This window comes from Neocloeon triangulifer, unplaced genomic scaffold, assembly GCF_031216515.1.
Source record: "Neocloeon triangulifer isolate White Clay Creek 2 clone unplaced genomic scaffold, ASM3121651v1 ptg000020l, whole genome shotgun sequence".
Taxonomy (NCBI): domain Eukaryota; kingdom Metazoa; phylum Arthropoda; class Insecta; order Ephemeroptera; family Baetidae; genus Neocloeon; species Neocloeon triangulifer.
In genome coordinates this window covers 1419310-1439981 of record NW_026775561.1, presented here as the reverse complement: position 1 = coordinate 1439981, position 20672 = coordinate 1419310, and the positions used below count along the sequence as shown (strand labels likewise).

At 36.4% G+C, this 20672-nt stretch overlaps 1 protein-coding gene across 3 annotated transcripts; it reads right to left on the bottom strand.

Annotated features, from left to right (window-relative positions):
• Positions 1-407: 407 nt before the first annotated feature.
• Positions 408-20628, bottom strand: LOC132203890 (uncharacterized). 3 transcript variants are annotated; one of them, XR_009442475.1, is made up of 11 exons: positions 20415-20628; positions 19605-19749; positions 6410-6679; positions 4508-4756; positions 2910-3002; positions 2600-2654; positions 2418-2541; positions 2106-2353; positions 1843-1876; positions 1567-1750; positions 408-1429 (listed from the first exon to the last, which is right to left on the bottom strand). XR_009442475.1 is itself a non-coding variant. In XM_059632047.1 (10 exons), the coding sequence occupies exons 7-10, from the start codon at positions 2138-2140 to the stop codon at positions 1206-1208; spliced, it is 477 nt and encodes a 158-aa protein (XP_059488030.1). In that variant the 5' UTR covers positions 2141-2353; positions 2418-2541; positions 2600-2654; positions 2910-3002; positions 4508-4756; positions 6410-6679; positions 20415-20628; the 3' UTR covers positions 408-1205. The 3 variants fall into 3 exon arrangements, 2 of the variants coding, with proteins under 2 accessions (XP_059488030.1, XP_059488032.1); XM_059632047.1 differs by lacking the exon at positions 19605-19749; XM_059632049.1 differs by lacking the exons at positions 19605-19749; positions 20415-20628 and adding an exon at positions 6989-7031.
• Between the last annotated feature and the right edge of the window lie 44 nt (positions 20629-20672).

Below are 20672 nucleotides of genomic sequence, written 5' to 3'. Positions count from 1 at the left end.
CTACTCTCCCCGAGTGTGTGCAAGAGACGGCATAACATTACTTTTGCCTCAATAATTATGAAAATTGTAAAAAGTGCAATAGTACCTCATTTCCATTGGATGTTGTATGGAAGAATGAATAATATTCTAGATAAATGAAGAGAATTTTGTCTTCTTTACTTCTTATTATAAACCCAAATTGTAAAATGAAATAAAAAAACATTAAATATTTTATTAAATATTATCATTTTCTATGTTCCTAACGGCATCCAAGTATGATACCCCTCAGATTTTGATAGAAAAAACAAGAAATCTAATTTTTTAAATGTGAAAATTGGAAATAACACTAATTTCACGACAAAAGTAATCAAAAAAAGACAAATGAAATCATAATATATTTTCAATATCATGTTATTTATTAAAGGGGTTTCCCGGTGAACATCAGCAGTGCATTTAAATATTTCATAAAAATTTCAGGATTATTCACATAAATTTGAAACAACAATATTCTATTCAAATTTCAATATCATAATTTAGTTAACTTGACTCTCACTCTTAAATAATAAAGATCCTTGTCCTTAGAGGAGAAGTATATTATTTTCGGAGCACAAGTGAAGGGTCGTCCGTGGCTTCATTAATCATACGAAAAATCTTAAAAAATCTCCTAATTCCATTTAAAAAAACACACATTATCAATTTATATTATCAATTTGGTAAAAATTAAGTGGAGTTACAAACAGTGTTTAGTTAAAAGAATTATTATAGTGTAAAGCCGATTATAAAATTATTTCCTCAAAGCACTCACAGAGCACCAGAAAATACAAAAGTTTCATAAACGAGTCGAGATTATAGACGAGGGCGACGAGGGTTAAATTACACATTAAAATCAGAATGACTTCAAGTCAGTGGCATGAGAAATATATCTGGCTCGGCACCATTGACAATATTTGGGACGAAAAGAAAGTCTTGGTGGTAAAAAAATTCATTACAAGTTTTGTTATCAATTCCATACAATATATATATTCAAGAGCAATAAAGACATAAATTTAAGGTAGCAGAACTTCAGGCAATCTTGTGTTTAGCAACAGTGTGGCCACCAGAGAGATTTCCTTCGCAGTTTGTCACCAAGCACTTGTTGCCGTTGGCCAGCATGCAGTAAAATCGAAAAACAAACTTATTACGGAGACGTGTTTTTGGTATGTGAGGAGAGCTGAAAAACCGGCCCCTTAAGCAATCTTATGTTTCGAAACCGTGTGCCCTCCTGACAGGTTTCCACCACAGCCCATCACTAAACAGTTCTCCTGGTTGGCCTTCATGCAGTCATAGCAGCCGCTGTCGTGCTGGCAATCATGCAACTTTGTCCTTTTCTTCACGCCGCAGGCTTGGCAGAGAAGTTCGGTTCGGGCAACTAAGCAGCACAGCAGAACACGACGGAGTGGCTCTTCAAACTCTGGAAAGGAAATCAATAAAGGTGTAAACGAGACCACGTGTTGCAACATATTTGAAGAAAATGAAAGGGCCGAAAGGGGTGGAACATTTTCCAAAATAGAACTAGACTAGCAGTGTAAATTTCATAATGCAACTCACCATCATGGACAGTCTCGAAGATTTGGTTGAGCTCGAAGGTTTCAAGCAGCCCCTGTTGATCGAACCTTTTGTTCAGGACATCATGAACGTTCACTCGCCAAGACTCTTCCGACATGCTGCCTGTTTGAATCTTTTCCATTATGCTGACAGCCTTAGCGTCGTCTTCGGATCGGGTCATAAATCTCTAAAAGATACAAAAACAAAAATTCAGCAAAATTTAATTAAATCAAGATTCATCAGCATAGCTTCTAAAAAAAAAGTATAAAGACAACATACCTGAGCAACCACAAGACCTTTTCCAGCTGCCAGACTGTAAGCAAGAATTTTCAAGTTGTTAATAAGCATAATGAAGTCTCAACCTCATTCATATAATATGGGTGAAGACATAAAAATTGCGAATGATTATTAACAACGTTAATCACTACAATGGCCGCAGCTCTATTGCATAAGTAAAACCGGCCGACTGTATGAATCCAGTACGGCGTTTTATTTATAGTTTTATATTAACAAAAAATAGATACTAGTGATGGAAAACTCACCAGAAAATCTTCCTCTTCTTCTCCGTGTATACCATTTCTAACTTCTCCTGCCTAGTGGTCGGCGTTGTCAAGCACTGAATGCAGGCGTCTCCTCTTCCACCACAACTGATGCAGAGGGCAGAGTGGCCACAGATGATTCTATGAACGGCTGGCCGAAGGCAATGCTGACACAATTGTGAATTGTCTGCTGAACAGCGACAGGCCCTTGGAAGCCAGTTTGTAGATCATACAGATCGCGAGGACAATCCCTGAAATGGGAAGAGAAAATTTAAGAATGTGCTGCGCATGCGATAGAGGCAAAGTAAAACTTACACTCCATGTCGAGTTGCACGATTTCTTTGTTGAAGATGAGGGACTGGATCAAATCACTTTTTGTAACTTTGCTCAGGTCCAGATTCAAGATTTCGTTCATGGTGCCCGGCACGAACTTGGTTTCCTGGAATAATAAGTGGATAAATTGTTGTGTTTCATATTTTAAAGGAAGATGTGCTTACAAGCTCTTCACTGTACTCATAAGGTGCAGCCCTGGGACTGACGGGACTCCGCTTTCTGAAAAAATATAAAGTTTTGCTCATTTGTTATCCATTTTATATTTTAGAACTTTCCGTAAAAAAGTGAGATATGAAAAAAAAAATACTTGCTAAGACAAAACTAGGCATATAAATGATCAGACCATATATTAGATGGTAAAAGCACGCAAATTAATTCAAAGAATAAGAAGAAAACACAACTCGAGTAAGCTGAGTGGAGTGTGTTGCTAATATAATGAAATTCAAGAACGAAAGTATTTGCATAAACACTTACCTCGTCTGACAAATCCAAGAATGAGGTTTCGTAGGCATTTGCCTCATCATCAGGTCCTTGATTTGCATCGGTGTCATGATTCACTACGTTAGCCTGCAGGCAGAGAATATCACCAATTGATAATGCAGAAACGATAGCACAGACATAAAATATCACTTTGTGAGGCTGAATAGATTAATCAATTAGCATGGTATGAGACAACGACTTTAAACGTTTATTTCAACCATTAATTAGCAAACAATTAATTAAAATGCAAACAACAACAAAACTATAAGTGCAATTAAATGATTTTGGGGAAAAATTAGATGCCCAAGCGATAACCTAAGGTGAGTTTGCTCCATTAAATTAATGTCAACCCCTAATTTAAAATTTCATAAAATTAACAACAATTTAAGTGCAAGTTTAGTGTTATTAGTAAAATTTAAAGCTTGATGAAATATACTAAATTAATAAAGTTACAACCACCAATGTAGGAAATTTGGGGTTCAAATTTTATTCACTAAGTAAAATTGCCCATGTCAATCGCTGTATGGCTTACATTTTACCATTGACACACGACCTGCTTCGAAATTGTTGCTAATATAAAGCAATTTCAAATTTGGGGTTTGAAAGCAAATTGATAGCAAAATATATCAACTTTGGCGATCGCTTGGACTTCAAATTTCTCCTAAAGTCATGTATTGAGAACTTTCATTTGCTTCTTTTTCAGTTGATTGCTAATTAAGGGTTGAAATTAAATTTTTTTTTTTGAAAATCACATTCAGCGTTGATTTCTTTTTTACCCCATATGTTTCCCATCCATAATCATGATCCGCACTGGAAGTTCAATTAGTTTCCTTCGACTCACCCCCGCTCACCCGCTCACCCCATTACCCAAGTAACTCAGAATTCATGAAAAATTAACACAAATTGCCAGAACAGATGATCTAATTGATTATTCAGTACAAGCACCAATTAAAAACGTTGCATTTTTTTTTAAAATGACGTGCATAGCACGTTTGGTGATCGTAACGAGTTGCACGGAAAAGAATATGAGGATTGGAAACGGCTCGTGCGATTTCATTCGCAAAACAAACAACGTAATGGCGAATTCGAAAGCAGCCCTTGTTTTCGATGGCATTGGTGGGTCACAAATTCAAATTACAAAAAGGCGCAGAAATGGATCAAGAGGATTTATCAATAAATATTTAAAAGAATGGTGCAATAATTTTGCTCGGATCAGCACTACAGGGTGAGGCAGAAAATCGTGAGACTTTTTTCGATACTGATTTTCTAGTATTTAAATTTGTTATTTTTGGCACAAATTTTGTTTATCTTTCGGAAGGAGGCGGGAAATTCTTTTTTGTTATATTTTGGCAGCCTAACACTAAACACGTAAAAATGATCTGATGGGAATGATAACATTGCATGTATTTGATAAAAGTCACCGATAGTAGGCAAAATATGCTCTTGCGAGCATTATGGACTTGACCGAGATAAAAAATATTCACATATTAAGCGCAAAAGGAAACACACAATTTACAATTGCAGAGGCTGCACTTGGCAGTATCGAGGCAAAAGAGCAAGAAAACAAATTAACTGCGAAAAATAAATCTTACCTTAACTCGTGTCTTGACCTGAATTTCTTCGTTTCTTCAGGGGCAACATGCTTGCTGCCTCGACCACCCCCTTGAAGGTTTGGCCTAGCAGCCGACGGAGCTGGGACGCGGCTCGTTGAGGGCTTCTCGTGAGTGGCATGGCACTGCGGGCCATGGAACTTCTGTTGCTTCGACACGCCAAGCGGGTACAGTTGCGTCTGTTTTGGAGGCTGTGCTGCAGGGTCAGGTCGCGAGCTCTGAAGGCTAGAACTTGGGTGCCCACCCAGCGCATGAGAAACACAAGGATGATAATCCAAACAGGCTTACGTTAAAAGTGAATGAAAAAGGAAAGATTAAGTGCGTCAAAGAACAATTTGTCTAATTTTGCTGATCGAATAAAGTAAATTTTAGGAGCGTCCACTGCATATACGAAAACGAGAATATTTTTGACAAGAACGGCTATGTCATGCGATGGCATTCACATAGATATGAATGTTGCCACAGTCATGATTGCAGAGCAAAAGCCAAAGAGACTGCCGACGGGGAAATCGTTTCTGAGGGGCATAACCATCCAAAAGACCTAGTATGGAAATTTGACAAGTGAGTGGGGCCTTTTTGCCATTTAAAATACAAATTGATTTAATTACTTTCGGCAAATATGCATTTCTGCATAAGTTTAATACAAATAGTTAAGCTCTGAGAATTATTAATCGATAATTAAATATTCATTCTTGATTGATAATGGAATATTATATTCTCCACTAAAGCACAAAATTGGTATTTTCTGATAGAAATATTGCAAATTATGGAAGTCAAAATTTAGCTCGTAAACTACAATAAAACCTGTTATGCTTAAGGTTTTACAGTTTTAAAGTTTTATGGAAATTATTTATTATCAAGTTATTAATTATTGTTAATTAGCTCATACATAAAACTTAATTTGTTGGCCACAGGTCTAAAAAACTCGGAGGCTATTTTGAGAACATTGAAGAATAGGACCGGGATCACGATTCCGCACTGAAAGGGCAAATTGTAATTAAAATTTTCTCTTTGTTGAGGTTTATTAGTTTTAAGATGAAAACTTTGGTACTCGTTCTAGCTGAACTGTATAAAACTTGCGTGCACTTCTTTAATTAGCGAGTTGTTTTTGTGTGTTTTTCTAAAAATGATAATGATTGAAGTCCGGCCGATTGCAAAGAATTGTTGGCTGTTTCTTACGAGGCGCGACGAGGTCAAACTTTGGCGATTTTAAGCAAAATGAAAAATTAACGAATTCCTTTTTTAATCTCTTTTCTGCTGCATTGGCTCTCTAAATGTGTAATTTGATTCATACAGCGCACAAAGGGACACTAAAAGTTCTCGAGTTTGTTGCAATCGTGTTGTGTATTTTAGTGTTTAAGGGAGGGACAAGATTTCTAGAGAATTTGCCGAGGAATTATTTGATATTGCGGGGCAAAAATGAATTAATCAAAATTCATGGTTTGCTGCTTTTTGCAATTTTTTTTGCACTTGTCGGGACAAATTATTTTACAGATATGATTTTTTCGGTCACAAATGAACAATAAAATTTTACTCATTTTGTGCAATTGCTTCTACTGCAGGTGGTGATTCCGGTAGTGCAGCAGCCTGCAGTTAGAAGGCAAGGAAACCCGATGGATAAGCAAAACGAGCCGAGCAGTGGTCATTCTGTTTGGAATAGATGATGCCTTGTGCTGTCAAATGCACTGAAACGTCTACGTTCAAAAAAGCAAAAAAGTTAGAATTTACTATGGAAAATATGTACGGAAACGAACTTTTTAAATACATATATTGAAATATCTTTGAGTTGGTGAGCAGAAAATACACTGCTTGGAATATGTTTTTGTTATCAAGCCGCATCTTGTTCCTTCATTATATAAGCTGCCAAAAATTAAGAAATCTTACCTGGACTTCAGCAACTTGACCGACGCCTTGGCCACCCACTCCGACAGTTTTCCTGGTGGTAGTTGCTGCTGGAGCCAGAAGGCGGCTGGTGGTGGCAAGGCACTGATGGCCATGATATCGTGCCTGCTTTGAAGCCCCTAATGGATAAAGGGGTAGCCCTTTGGACTCTTTGGCTTCGGGCTGATGGCTGGGGCCCGGCCTTGGCTCTTCGCTCACCTCTCGTCTACTCATCTTGTAAACGTCTGGCTGTAAAACTTGAGGGATCACAGCCTGCAACAGATGCAATTACACAAAATGAGCACAATTGTTATTTTTGGTTATTCTTGACCTAAAAAACTCAATCTTAAGGTTATTACTTTTCACTCCTTTTAACAAAAGTTAACATTTCCACGCCAATTTGATGAGAGAAAAGTGTTAAAAAATATTTTGGCGTTGATTTCTGCATATATAGTTAAAATTTTTCAAGAAACCACTAAAAAATGAACTCGAATCTCAAAATTTTTAACAGTGAAAGTTTGGCTCGTGGAGCGGAATTGCTGATTGAGCAAAAATGAAGGTGTGTTTGAAAACTCAAATTACTTCAGGAGGTGACTGTAGGGCCCATCTGAGTCCGCCATTGCTTTACGGTCAAAATGGGGTCAAAATCGGTAAACTTTCACAAGTCGCGAGACAAGAGTCGATTTGGTCTGAAACGAAAACCAGTTTGGTAGCTCCTGCATTTGACATAAAAAATTAATACTGCCAATAAATTCGTCGGAAAATTCAATCGGCCAAATCATTAAAAAAACAGCAAATTTGTTTTTAACACAAAAATAATGAAATTTTCAATTCATGTGAAACGACAGCGCCGTTTTATCATTTCTGAGTGCATTAGCGGTTAATTTAACCGCTCATTTCGAAGCAAATAAAAATTTCAAACAGAGAGTTGGTGAGCAGAAAATACACTGCTTTGGAATATGTTTTTGTTATCAAGTTGCATCTTGTTCCTTCATTATATAGATTTTATTCCAGCGACCATCCCCTCGCAGGAAACCGGCTAAAAAACCAATTTTTTAGCAAATAAACAACGTGAATCAGGGAATGTCTGAGAAAAGCGTTCCGATTGAGCCAAATTAAGCAGAGCTCAAAACTAGCCTGAATCAGAATCAAGAGAAAATCTGGTGCTTCTTATTTTTGTTGATCAAAAAGAGTACTTTAATTGTACTTTTACTACACAATTGTGAATGCGGTGGTGCTTCTGGCGTAAAAGGCCAATGTAATTATTCAATTTTTGTCGCAGTTTCATCTCCTTAATGTTTGTCTGCCAAGATTCAAGTAAAAAAGCAAGTTTTTCTTCGATTTTACTGGAGATTTGTTTACTTACTAAAACTATATTGTCAAATAATACAAAGTTTCGCGTGCCATAATACGCGACGAGAACGTGAGATTTGGCAGACGTGTGAAGAGATCGGCGGCGGCTTCTCCTGCTCGGCGTTCTCGTGTTGCAATGCAAAGAGGCGCGCTTTAATTATTATTTTGTGGTTTAAATATTGTTACGGGAAGAAGGGGAACGAAAGATAGGTGGCGAGTATCATGGTAGGGCAGTGAAGTGTTTATTGTTCCATCGTTAACAGCAGACTGAATGCATTGCACCTTGCGAGTATGATTGCTGTTCATGCACTCGCACTTACTCGACAGCATAGCCCATGACAATATTTTAACTATTAATCGCCTCAATTACGAACTTTCAGAATTGATTGGTCTGATTTTTACTTCAATGTTAATTTCTCTTGATGCGTGGTAAAATTTATATGGGCAGAGCGCACTTTGCGCTCAAACCAGTATATTAAAATTTGCAAATTTGGTCAAAAATTGTAAGTAAAAACAGCGTTTTTTATTCCAAAAACTTCAAAACTGTTCATAATTCCAATAATTGAAGTTAAACTTTGTGATTTCCAATTGCGGATGGTTTTTTATGCAAAAACTTTGTCTATAAGTCAAATTTTTTTGAGGAAACAATTATTTTCGAGCACAAAGCTGGAGCGGAAAATTGTTGAGCGCATACATGTACCATGTAAATGTTATTTAATAGCAGCTATTTAATTTTATTGAACATTGCTTCTATTAAAATGTCGTAAAGGTCGCAGCCAGCCGCACTGCACCGCGCCAGCCACGGTTTTTAGGGTCAAGTGACCAGCCACCGCGTTTGTGGCCAAGCCACGCCAGCCGCAAGATAAATTCTTCAAATCCCCGTATTGCCAATTTTAAAAATCGTAAAAAATTTTAATTTTTCGGAAAAAATTTCGCCGCTTTGCGCGTGATTTTATTCTTCACTTTTATAAATTTTTTTTGCTCCCCAAATTATTTTTGTATTCGAAATATATTTTGCTCTACTTGAGAACCAACTGGTGATTTGATCTCCATTGAGTATTGCAAGTTCTGTTTGGCCAAGATTTTCAGGTTTTTCTTCCACGGTTCGACGGGTTTTTGAGTCATTCATTGCTCCGTAGAAATAAATATCCTACCCTTCATGTTTCCGCTGCGGGCTGCAGCTATAATATAAGAGCTTTCATCAATTTTTTAACAAAATTTGCTGAATTTTGAGAAGGTGCACATTAAAAAATGAATTTCAGGCATGAAAATTACTTTTTTTAAGAAGCAATTTTACACTGAAAAAAGTTTGTCTTTGAATCAAAGCCAAAAAGCATATATAGAATCATGATATTACGTTTTCCTACAAAACAATAAACAAAAATCTCTACCAATGAAACTCCGAATGTATTTTAAAACAAAAGAATCGTCCTTCGATCGTAAATTTCTTATAAAAAAATTATATCATCTATTTACCTTTGTTTTTTGATGCCGGCAAGCCATGCTTAATTAATAATATATTTATAAAGAAGATCAAAATTGACAATGGTCGATACTGTTTATTGGATAGAAACTCAGCTTTCGATCAAGGATTTACTCATAAGTGATATTTTTCACTGGTCTTTAGTTACAGAAGTACATGAATTACAGCTGCAGCTCACAGCCGAGAATCATTTAGAGATACAATTTTTTTGTAACTATACATACGGCGCAGAAAGACACAGTCAAGTTTCATACATTAACTCATCGAGGAATAGCTATGAGAGTATTGATTCAACAAACAAAAAAGTAAAATCAGTAATTCAGTCGTTTGTGTCATATAAATTAAATTAAATCAAAAGAAAGCAGAGAAATTCAGGTGGTTTGAGTTAATTCAAAAAACTTAAATGTAAATCTTCCAATCATGTCATTTCTGATTACATTCTCGTCTTTTAATTGTTATCACGATAATTAAAAAAAAAAGAATAAGGGCTTTTTTATTTTAAGCGGGATCCGGCCCGGCAAGATTTCAGTTGATTTTCTGGTATTTTTATGTAATCCGTGTGCTTTCTGAAGTTAAACTTATGAAGATTAGTTACGGGCAAGCAAGCCAGGCCTAGGAAATGCAAAAGAGAGGCCTCAGGTTTGTGTTAGGGTGACACATCCCTGACGCGGCCGAACACGGGTTGTTGTCGGTGCAGCAGCAGCTGAAGTTCAATGACTTGTTGTTTTTCAAGAAATGCATCTTTTCGACTGCAGCTCGGCAAGTAGGCTTAATTTGGAAACACTTGCTTTAAATTTAAGCTTATGAGTTTTAGTACGTAGCTTATTAGGACTGGCTGCAAATTCTCCCTTCAATGTAATTTTTCCCCCAAAAATAATATTTGACCTGTTTTTAGCGAAAAAACGAATTGAGGAATTCCATTAAAAGGCTTCTTGCATCAACGGATTGAAATTTTTTTGCGCGCTGACCGTCTTGCATTTCCTCACTGCTTGCAATTATTTCTCAAGTTGTAAAGCAAGCGTCGGAAACGTTTTTCAAGTCTGCCTTTAATCGATGAAAAACGATGCATTTATAGTGTCTTAATTAAAGCTGTTGTGGGTTCGCGCCGCGGCGGCCGTGTCTCTTTTGATGTCGGGCGTTTTAGTAGAAATCTGCTGGTTTTGTTACCTTTTCTGCTCATTATTTCCATTTCCAATATTTCCTTTTGCATAGACTGGATTACAATTAACAATAATAAGGTTACTATAAGAGCCAGAATTAAGAATAGAGACATTCGAAAAAGAAAAATTGTCGAAGGTTTGGCTGCCGGGAGGGAAAATCAAATTTCGATTTCTCACAATGCAGATTACAATGATATGATTAGTGAAGGATGTGTAATTTTCACGTAACTTTTCCTTTTTAATTTGCAATTAATAATGAATAATACAATTTTACATTTTCAGTTTGAGAGATGGAATAATTTGCGAGAATAATTTCCTACGTCTTGCCCAAATAATAAATTCATTATAATCAGGCCCAGGCCTCCAAAAGAGTCTTGTCCTAAGAGCTACTTGTTTGGCAGAGAGAACTGAATAACCATAATTTCTAGACGAAATAAATTAGCACAAAATCGGGCTAAATGTTAGCCTGCGCCTCCGGAAAAATTGAAAAAGTGGGTCAAAAATTTCACTTGAACGTGTTCCTACACGTTTGGTCCCTTTTGAAAAGTAGTAAGGCGTCGCAAAACTGGGACAGAAAAGTTGTTTTTGAATTTTTATCTCCAACTGTAAAATAAAAAACTCGATTTTAGAGTTTTTTGAAAATATTTTGCGAAAGAAATTTGTAAATTTATTTCACCTCACAGGCGTGACCATGTCACTCGGGACAACCAAATATGTTTCTTTCAGAAAGCAAAATTTTTCGACGTGCTATTTTTCTACGTCCGAAAGTAGAAACTCATTCTTGCAACGCAGTTTTAAAATAAATTCGCCCCAACGCCTCTTTGCATTTCAGTGTTTTCGTTCTCGCGATTTCCCTTCACGACTTGACGACATTTTTGTCGCAAGAGTGCACAAATCACGAACACAAGTCCGGACGCTCTAGATAGATATTCCGTCATGTTTGCTGCAAGTTCTCTTATCATGGAATCGCCACCTCCAGCTAGTCCGTCGGTCGTTCCAAGGTCATTGACACCAAATCGATTCCCTTTTATCGAACCCTGGACGCCGAATTGGAGCTTCCGTCGAAATCCATCAACGTGTATTACAATTTTTCAACTTTTTATACCGAATTTCATTGCGCAAGCAAAGCTTAAAAACGTAGGTTTGACACTTTTATGCTGTGTATTTTTTTACTCCGCGCCAAGTGAGGCATCCAAAATCAATATACAAAATATAATTTAGTTCAGAATAACGTTCTTGTGATCGAAATAAGGACTTAGAATTTATTAATTTTAAATCTCCTATTTATAAGAGCTTAGATTATATAATAAAAAAAAATTTGAATATAGAATTAGTTCTTGAATAGGAATAACTTTTTTCCCTTCAACCTTTTGGTTATATAGTTATTTTTACTTTCATTAAAATCCAGTAATAATCTCGCAATAATTGATTTTCTTTTCATAATTTTCATCATTCATTCTGTAATTCCTTGTGACTTCTGTTTTGATAGAAGAAGAATAAAAAAATAAAAAATTAACGACAAGAATCAAAAAGTGAAAGTGGCACTCGTCGTTTGGCAAAGAAAAGGAATTCACTATTCAGAGAACACAATCCAAGGGTCATTTGAAAGACGGAATGTTAGAAATGCAACAATGCAGCGCGAGGGTGTCGAGACGAATTTTCCCAGCGACAAAACTTGCTCCTCCGCGCGCATATCAGAGGGATCGAAGACGAGGAAACATCACAGAAATGCACATTTCGCCTCTGTGAATAATAATCTTTGCGAAAAACGATGCCTAAGAGCTGTGTCGCTGCAAAACGTGCATCATTATGTATAAATATCAATTAAAATTGGTGCATTTTCGAGAAAGTTATTGCAGAAAAAAGAAAAAAAGCGCTCTCTGTATAAAATCGCTGCATAATTATCCTGCGCCTCACCTCGATGAAAATATTTAGAAAATTATAATTATTATTATTATTATAATTATTATATTATTTTTATATGAAAAATAATGCCAACGTTTTTGAACACACGAATACTGCTGCAATATAATTTTCAATCATTGCGCACTGGGAACGTAAATTGAGAATATTTTCACCAACCAAGAAGGATAAATTTCCGACTGAAGTCTGCGTAGATAAAAATTTGGTAAACTCGAAAATAGTTTTCCGCAAGACAGTTCCACGAAGTTCCATGCAGTCCAATTATTATCCTTATATATGATTTTTATGCTCTAAATGTGTTGTATTTGAAAAAAAAATTGTGGCATTGAATTGAAATTCGTTAAATTAAATTAAAGTATCAATAAAATCGATTAAAATTGGATCAGTATTATTTTAGTTTAAACTTTCCACTACCATAGTTAACTGTGAGTAAATTTAAATTACTAAGACTGACAAACAGGATAGTAAAATGTAAGTAAGTGCTTTGTAAATGGAAATTAAAATGGATTTACTAACGTTGTAATCCATTTCGCTACAAAAAGCGTTAGTAAATTGAGAGTATAGTGTCTTTACAAATCTTAGTAAAGAAGGAACAACTGGGATAATAAATAATATTCTGTTTTATGCGCCGTATCATTTTGATATAATTGAAGGTTTTTTTGAAAATACTAAAACCTTTGAATTTATTTAATTGTTATATAGAACAGCTGCATATAGAAATTTAATTCTCAACTGCGCAGAGACCCCTTAAAAATGAGATTGGGCAGAGAAGAGAGAGTTGAACGCGGGCACGGAACGCGAAAAGCGACGTGTTCATCTTTTTCTGCCGGTTCCTCTCTCGAGAATTTTGTCTACCACGCAAAAATGCGAACAGATGTGGACACGCGTATGGAGTTGACACAATTTTTAAATACAAAAAAATAAATGACAACTTATGGAGTGCGCGGTTACTGAATATGTAATTGTAGATCTGCGTTTGACGGCCGCAGAACGAGGTCTCATCTTATTTTTAACTAAATTTTCGGGGAGAAAACTCGTCCTAGCCAACAAGGGTGGACTTGATTATAAAAAGTGTCACGTCACATCCAATTTATGTGACACAAACTAAGCCGGTACAGGGTGAAGGGCTGCGAGAGAGCGGTGCTCGTGTGTCTTCTCTCTTGCCCGCACCGTATAAAAATTCAGAACGGAATAAAATATAAAATTTTGAAAGCTTAAAAAATTTGGTACCTCTTCGGTTCAGAGTCGAAATTTGCAAATCAGGGCCCTAAACCCTGAATCCAGAGTCGAAAAATATAAATGAATGCAACTGTAAGAACAGGAAGATGAATTCCAAGACAGCTAAATTTACTTTAACCAATTGATTTGGAGAATCTTAGGGAACATTTTCGATTTTGCTATTTTTTTGTCTAATCATTTTGTTTTGAAATTTGCCAAAGAAGGCGGAAAAAGGAAGTTCAACATCAGTCTATTCATCTTCATAATGTTTCCCTGTGTTTTAACCAAAATTTCAAGTAACAACAAGAAATAAACTAAACGCAAATTAACATCACTAAAAATTCACGCATTAAATAAATCTCGCACCACAAAATTAAAATGAATCAAATCCGCTTTCTAGCATTTCAGTGCATCCGAGCTGTTTTTTTTTTGTTCTGGCGAATTCCCTGCAAGGCTTGACGACATTTTTGTCAAGAGTGCACAAATCCGCATCAAGGATCCGAGTCTGGACGCTCTAGTTGGTCCGTCCCTTTTGCCAACAAGTTCGCTCACCATCGAATCGCCACCTCGACGTCCGCATCAATGCCGTCGGTCGTTCGAAGGTCATTGACCATCGAGCGATTCCCTTTTATCAAACCCTTGACGCCGTTTCAGTGTCGTCCAAATCCATCAACTTATTGCAATTTTACAACTTTTTTCTGAAATTTCATGCGCACTAAAAGCCTTCAAATTTAGTTTTCGCACCTTTTGTGCTGCAGATTCTCAAAAATTTTACTCGGCCTTCAAAAATCAATTCAAAATATAATTTATTTCGCAGAAAAACGCTCTTTTGAGTTCTGGATCAGGACTTGAAATTCGTTGATCTCGTCTCTTTTCTTTACCATCAGATTTGAGATTACTGCAAGAAATTTTAAATTCAAAATTGGTTTTCGAAGAGGAATAATTATTTTACCATCTTGCTCTAATTCTTCATCAAAACACACGCAATCAAGTTTTGCTTCATTATTGCAAATTATGAATATTTGAAATAAAAAGAATAAATCACGGGAAAATGTGTTAAAGAGAGAAAAGACGGTAATGCTAAAAGGCTCTTTTGCTCGGCGTTTGCCTCTGAAGCCAAGAGCAAAGGCTTTATTTCTGCTGCCTCGGACATTCAAAGGTTACTTTGACCTGCTCCCAGGAAGGGGCCGCTACCCTGACTGGCCGGTGGAGCCTCTCGACGGGTCTTTTTTCAAGGAAAACTGAATCGCACTTCGGCACCAGCGATTGCTGCGATGCAAAGATGGCAATCGCGACACTTGCAACGCGTCCGCTTTTTCCAGCACACCTGCCAGAAAAAAAGTCTGACCAAACGTGTGCTGCTTGAACTGAGGGTGAAAAGGATTCGATGCTGGGCACAGACTTCCGCCTTTTTTTCTCTCTTGTGCCTTTCCTATAATAATTTTTTATTTCATTTGTTTTATTATTTATGTATATCGCAGCAATATAATTAAATAAATTAATAAAGAACATATGTAACGCGAGGAGCATCTGAATTGTGCAAAAGTCGCGCATTTTTCAATTCTCTGTCAATTGTTATAAAGCAAAGAATGTGCACAACAATACGGTATAACAATTAGAGAAACGAGTTCACTTTAATGGCTCAAAAAAAAATGCAAGGTAATAAATATATCTCTGGAATTCTAACTGCAAATCAATTTCCATTATATTTGCATTCCCCACGAATCAAAAAAGTTATTAAATCTTGTTCAACTTGGCAGTTTAATTAAATCTGCTTGGAAAGTGTTTCCTATTTAAATTAAATTTCTCATCTTAAAAAGCTCGTTCGAACGGCTCCATTTGGCCGGGTAGGTTTCCAATCTTGTATTAAACGGGTTTTTGTGACTAGTTTACTAGAATTGGCTGCCGATTCTAAAAAAATTTAATATTTTGACTCCACCTTTTTCTGACACCGTGAATTGGAGTTTTATTTAATTGAAAAAAATCAGCGACAATAATCGAAAAGTGGCACTCGTCGTTTGTTTGCCCTTCAACTTTGGTTATATAGTTATTTTTACTTTCATTAAAATCCAGTAATAATCTCGCAATAATTGATTTTTTTTTCATAATTTTCATCATTCATTCTGTAATTCCTTGTGACTCCTGTTTTGATAGAAGAAGAATGAAAATAAAAATTAACGACAAGAATCAAAATGTGAAAGTGGCACTTGTCGTTTGGCGAAGAAAAGGAATTCACAATTCAGAGAACGCAATCCAAGGGTCATTTGAAAGACGTAATGTTAGAAATGCAACAATGCGACGCGATCGAGGGTGTCAAGAGCGACGAATTTTTCCTAGCGACAAAATTTGCTCCTCTGCGAGCACTGCAGGGATCGAACGCGAGGCAAATATCGCAAAAATGCACTTTTCGCCCATTTACTCCGTGAATATTCTTTGCGCATATTGATGCCCAAGAGCTGTGTCGCCGCAAAACGTGCGCACCATTTAGTATAAATCCTTTAATTAAACTGGTGCATGTTTTGAGAAAGGAATCGCAGAAGAAAGTAAAACAGCGCTCTATAATCGCATAATAATCATGCGCCTCACCTTGATGAAAATAATTAAAAATTTAATTTTTTAATACCAAGGTTTTTAATCAAATGAATATTGATGCGATTTAATTTTCAGTCATTGCGCACTTTTAAAAATTGTACGAAGTTTTTAATTTTTTAAATTCAGTTATAAAAATAAAAGAAACAAAAAACACATTTCAGTCAAACAAAACCCCATCATCGGTCTGTGTTTTATCTGCAACAAAAAGGACCCTTCGGATTGAGCCACGTCACAGAAAAAACTTGTGAGGAGAAAGAAGCTTAAGTCGCTATCAATCTACTTCCGCGAGAATTACATAATATGGATATTCAAGCATTGAAAATTTTTCTGAAGTTGCCCCTTTTATCAGGTCTTTGATTGTTAGTGACTCGTGTAGAAAGAGAGCTGAGAGTATTTTAAAAATAAAAATTTAATTCATGTGTTTAATTCAACACTAAGCTTTAATTTTTTTAAATCTTTTGGATTTTAGTACATAATTAAACTCTCCAAATTTCCACTTGCAAAATTTACTCAGGCCTTAATGATTTTTTTTTAAATAATTTATTTCTTAGCAACCATTCCGAATTTTAATTTTTCGCTCTGACTTTTAAATTGAGTTTGTAGCAGCAATATGCTGCTTTTTACTATTCATACGCTGCAAAAACAATAAGGCTTGCTTGCGTTAAAACGAAAAGAAATGTTTATTTTTGTTATCAAACGACATGGCAGAAAATACCTTTTATAATGGTTTTCTCTCTGTCGTAATTTGGCTATAAAATGTGGTTAAATTGTGATTAACAGCAATTTAAATGTTTAATAAGCGCATTGAAATAATCTCTAAAAAAACGTTGTTTTCAAAGAATAAAAATCAATAATATCCAATTCGGCCGCTCTGGTGGTTTAAATTTTCTTGCATGGCCCACTAAGATAGCGACCTAGATCTTCTTAAAAATGCATGTGTGCCTTGCAGATTCCGACAATGCGATGCAGCACCCGGAGCTCTCTCCTTCTAAAACCCAAGACCAGGTGATCTGCTACATTTCATCTGCTCCTGGCATTGCAAGACTTCTAATTCATTTATCGGAAAATTCGGAAATGCCTTTTAAGAAATGCAAAGTTGAGCGTTAAATTATATTTTCTTCTACCAAATATTACGAATAATCACACCAAATATAAATTATATTCATACTGCGTAAGAAACCAATTATTTAGCAATGATATTCGTGAGTGTTTATACGATTCGGCTACTTATGCTAATGGTACTAATGGTATTGAATCAAGAGACAAGAATACGTCGCGTCTGCTTTTTCCGCTCATCTTGCTTCGTCCGAAATCCGTTTAACGTGCATGAAGACTATAAGGCCAAATGCCAAATTTGAGCTCTCTTGACCGCGCCGTACAAAAATTAGAGCGGAAAATTAAATATAAAATTCTGAAATATGCCACCTTTTCGGTTCAGAGAAAAACTTTGCAATACACCCTGGTTGAAAAATATAAATTTATATTTATATTTCAAAATGTGAAAGTGGCACTTGTCGTTTGGCGAAGAAAAGGAATTCACAGTTCAGAGAACGCAATCCAAGGGTCATTTCAAAAGAGAGAATGCTGGAAATGCAACAATGCGACGCGATCGAGGGTGTCGAGAGCGACGAATTTTCCCAGCGACAAAACTTGCTCCTCCGCGCGCACTGCAGGGATCGAACGCGACGAAACATCGCAAAAATGTTCTTTTGGCTTATTTTCTCCTGAATAATATTCTGCGTAAAACCATGCCCAAGAGCTGTGTCGCCGCAAAACGCGATATCTTTTGCAATTTATAAATGCGTTGCTATTCATTTAAAACTGGTGCGCATGTTATCAACTCAAGAAAGTGTAATCGCAGAGCAAATTTAAACAAAGGCGTCTAAAGCGCAATACGCAATCACATATATCATGCGCCTCTTCTCGAAGAAAATATTGCGTAGATTATTAATTTTCATAAGAAATAAAATACCAACTTTTTGAATACTGATGCGATATTATTGAATCACTGCACTGGGAACGTAAATTAAGAACATCTTCACCAACTAAGAAGGATAAAATTCCGACTGCAGTCCAACGAAAATTGGTAAACTCTAAAATAGTTATAAAGAGCCCGGGCTTTTCCCTGTTGTAAAAAACTTCGCCAGACCTGCGACCAGCGAAAAATCTTGCCCATGCTCTTCATAAAAATTCAAGAAAATAGACAAGGTAACTTTATTTGCATTTTCACTGAATTAATGTTATAGATTTATTTTTAGTCAGTTCTCCCTAATAAGATTTCAAATAGGAAAATTTCATTTGGAATTTATTTATCAATTTAAATTATACTTTTGGGTCACTTTTTAGCTTAAAATTTCAAATTCATATCTAATTTTATATGAAATAACTTCTATGCACACAAGACAAAAAAAAATTGTTTTCAATACATATATTTTTTTATTTTTAATTAGATTTAACCGCTATGATATAATAAAGTTAAATCTTCAGTACCTTCAACTAAGTTTAAGAAATTTCAACGAGAACCTTATTTATTCTATCATTGCTGTCGTTTGAAATTTGCAATGTTTTGTTTATTAAATTTCTGTTTTAAATTTATGTTAAAATTTGACGAAAAATTAATTTGTACATTTCTTACTGTGGTGCATGGGGTCTTTTTGATCACTCAAGTTTTAAATTCTTTGAAGTAGTGGCAATTTATTCATTTCCACACATTTTCAACATTTTGATAGCTTGAAAAATACAGCAAAAATAATTGATTAAAAAAAATTCTGGCCGAAACTCTTAAAAATTACAAAATATAATAAAAATAATGATTTAAAAAAACTCATGAATATATATGAATATTCTAATTTTGTGCTGATTTGTAGATTTAATTTTTCAGTCAATTCTCAAGTAGTAATCATACAAGAAAAATTAAATTTTACAACGTGATTGAGGCTTAATTTCGAGCAAAAATCATATTCCAATCGTGACGAGCGCTTTAACTTGTCCGCTCAGCAAAGTTAATCGTATTAGGTACATAATCATGGACGTCCCAGACTGCCCAGAGAAGAGATTTGAACGCGCGAGCAGCGACATGGGCGCGAAACGCGAAAAGTGCCATTTCCTCTCTTGAGGATTTTGCGAACATTTCTGCAGCATTTCGATCGCAAATGGCAAAATGAAGGAAACGCGTCAAAAGAGTGCGGAATTTGTTGCCGAACTCCAAAAATCATTGCAAAGACTGCAGAATTAAGAAAATTCCAAAGCAAAGTGCGGCCTGAGGAGAAGAGATTGTTCAAAATCAATCCGATTTTATAAGTTCCGTCGTTCTTGACACGAATTAAATAAAATGGCTTCGCAGGTGCGGTTGGGTTATTCTTTCGTAGAGTTAATTATTCAGCAATTGAACGCACTTTAATGGCTCTCTAAATGTGCAATTCGGAAAATGATGCGCGCCGAAGATAAAAAAGAAGCTGTTTGTACTCACAAAAGCCTAATGTGTTAATTGACCCGAGCTTGTCGGATGCGCTCAGGTCTCACAATCAGCTCAGGGCACAGTCCAGACGCGCTCGGTCTCGGGGCAACAACCAGGCTGCAGAGCAGAGGCAATCGAGCCAATATCTGTGCAACGACTGAAGCAATACAAAAAAAAAAATATGAAGCAGGTGACACGTTTTCCTTTCCCAAAAATGATGCAAAATTATCAACTTGGAAATTCTCTGATTCTCGTCCTGCAAGATAAAAACATAAAAAATCGTGGCGCGCGCATTTGATTCAATCAAAATTTTCATGATACAGTTTTTTTTAATATTTTTCCGCCGCAACATCGCAATATTGCGACAAAGTGAAGGTCAAAAAACGCCAGTTTCTAATAAACGTTTTTTTCGTAAATGTTCTGAAAAATCGAAAATGTTAAATGAACATCCATAGAAATTCTCAGCGCGCGGAATAAATAAAAGACGCAAAATAAAATAAATTCCGTCGCTCGCGACAGACGCACGCGATTGGAATTTTTGCAAACGGCGACAGAACAAAACACGCACACACTGGTTCTTAGCCAGCGAAATGCCAAGAAAAAATGAGCGAAATGCCAAGAAAAAATGGTACCAAACGCATTTTGCTCGTGTGCGCGCCGATAAAATTTGCATAATGTCTCTCTCGCCGAACCGAAACGGACGACAAATTTATATATAGACATTGCGTCAGTCTCGCATGAAATGCACTCTCAAAACGAATTATAAGGACACAATCAGGAAAAGCTGAATAATAAATCTATTAACAAAAAGGCGCCTTATACCTTTATAAGAAGCCCCGCTGGAAGTCGTCCGGCCTTGGTCGTGGCTCTGTAGAGTCTGTTGGCGCTTTGGCCGCGTTCTGGGTTCGGTCGGTGAGTCGGATAGGAAATTTCCTGCTCAGCCCGTCTCCAACCTCCGTCGGCTCCGTCTGTCCGTCTTCAGGGACAAAGACTCTGAAGGTAGTCGTCGGAGAGCGTGTCAAGTGCGCTCGGTGGAGATGGAGACTGGGACGAGGCGACGGACAGGAGCAGCGGACTCGG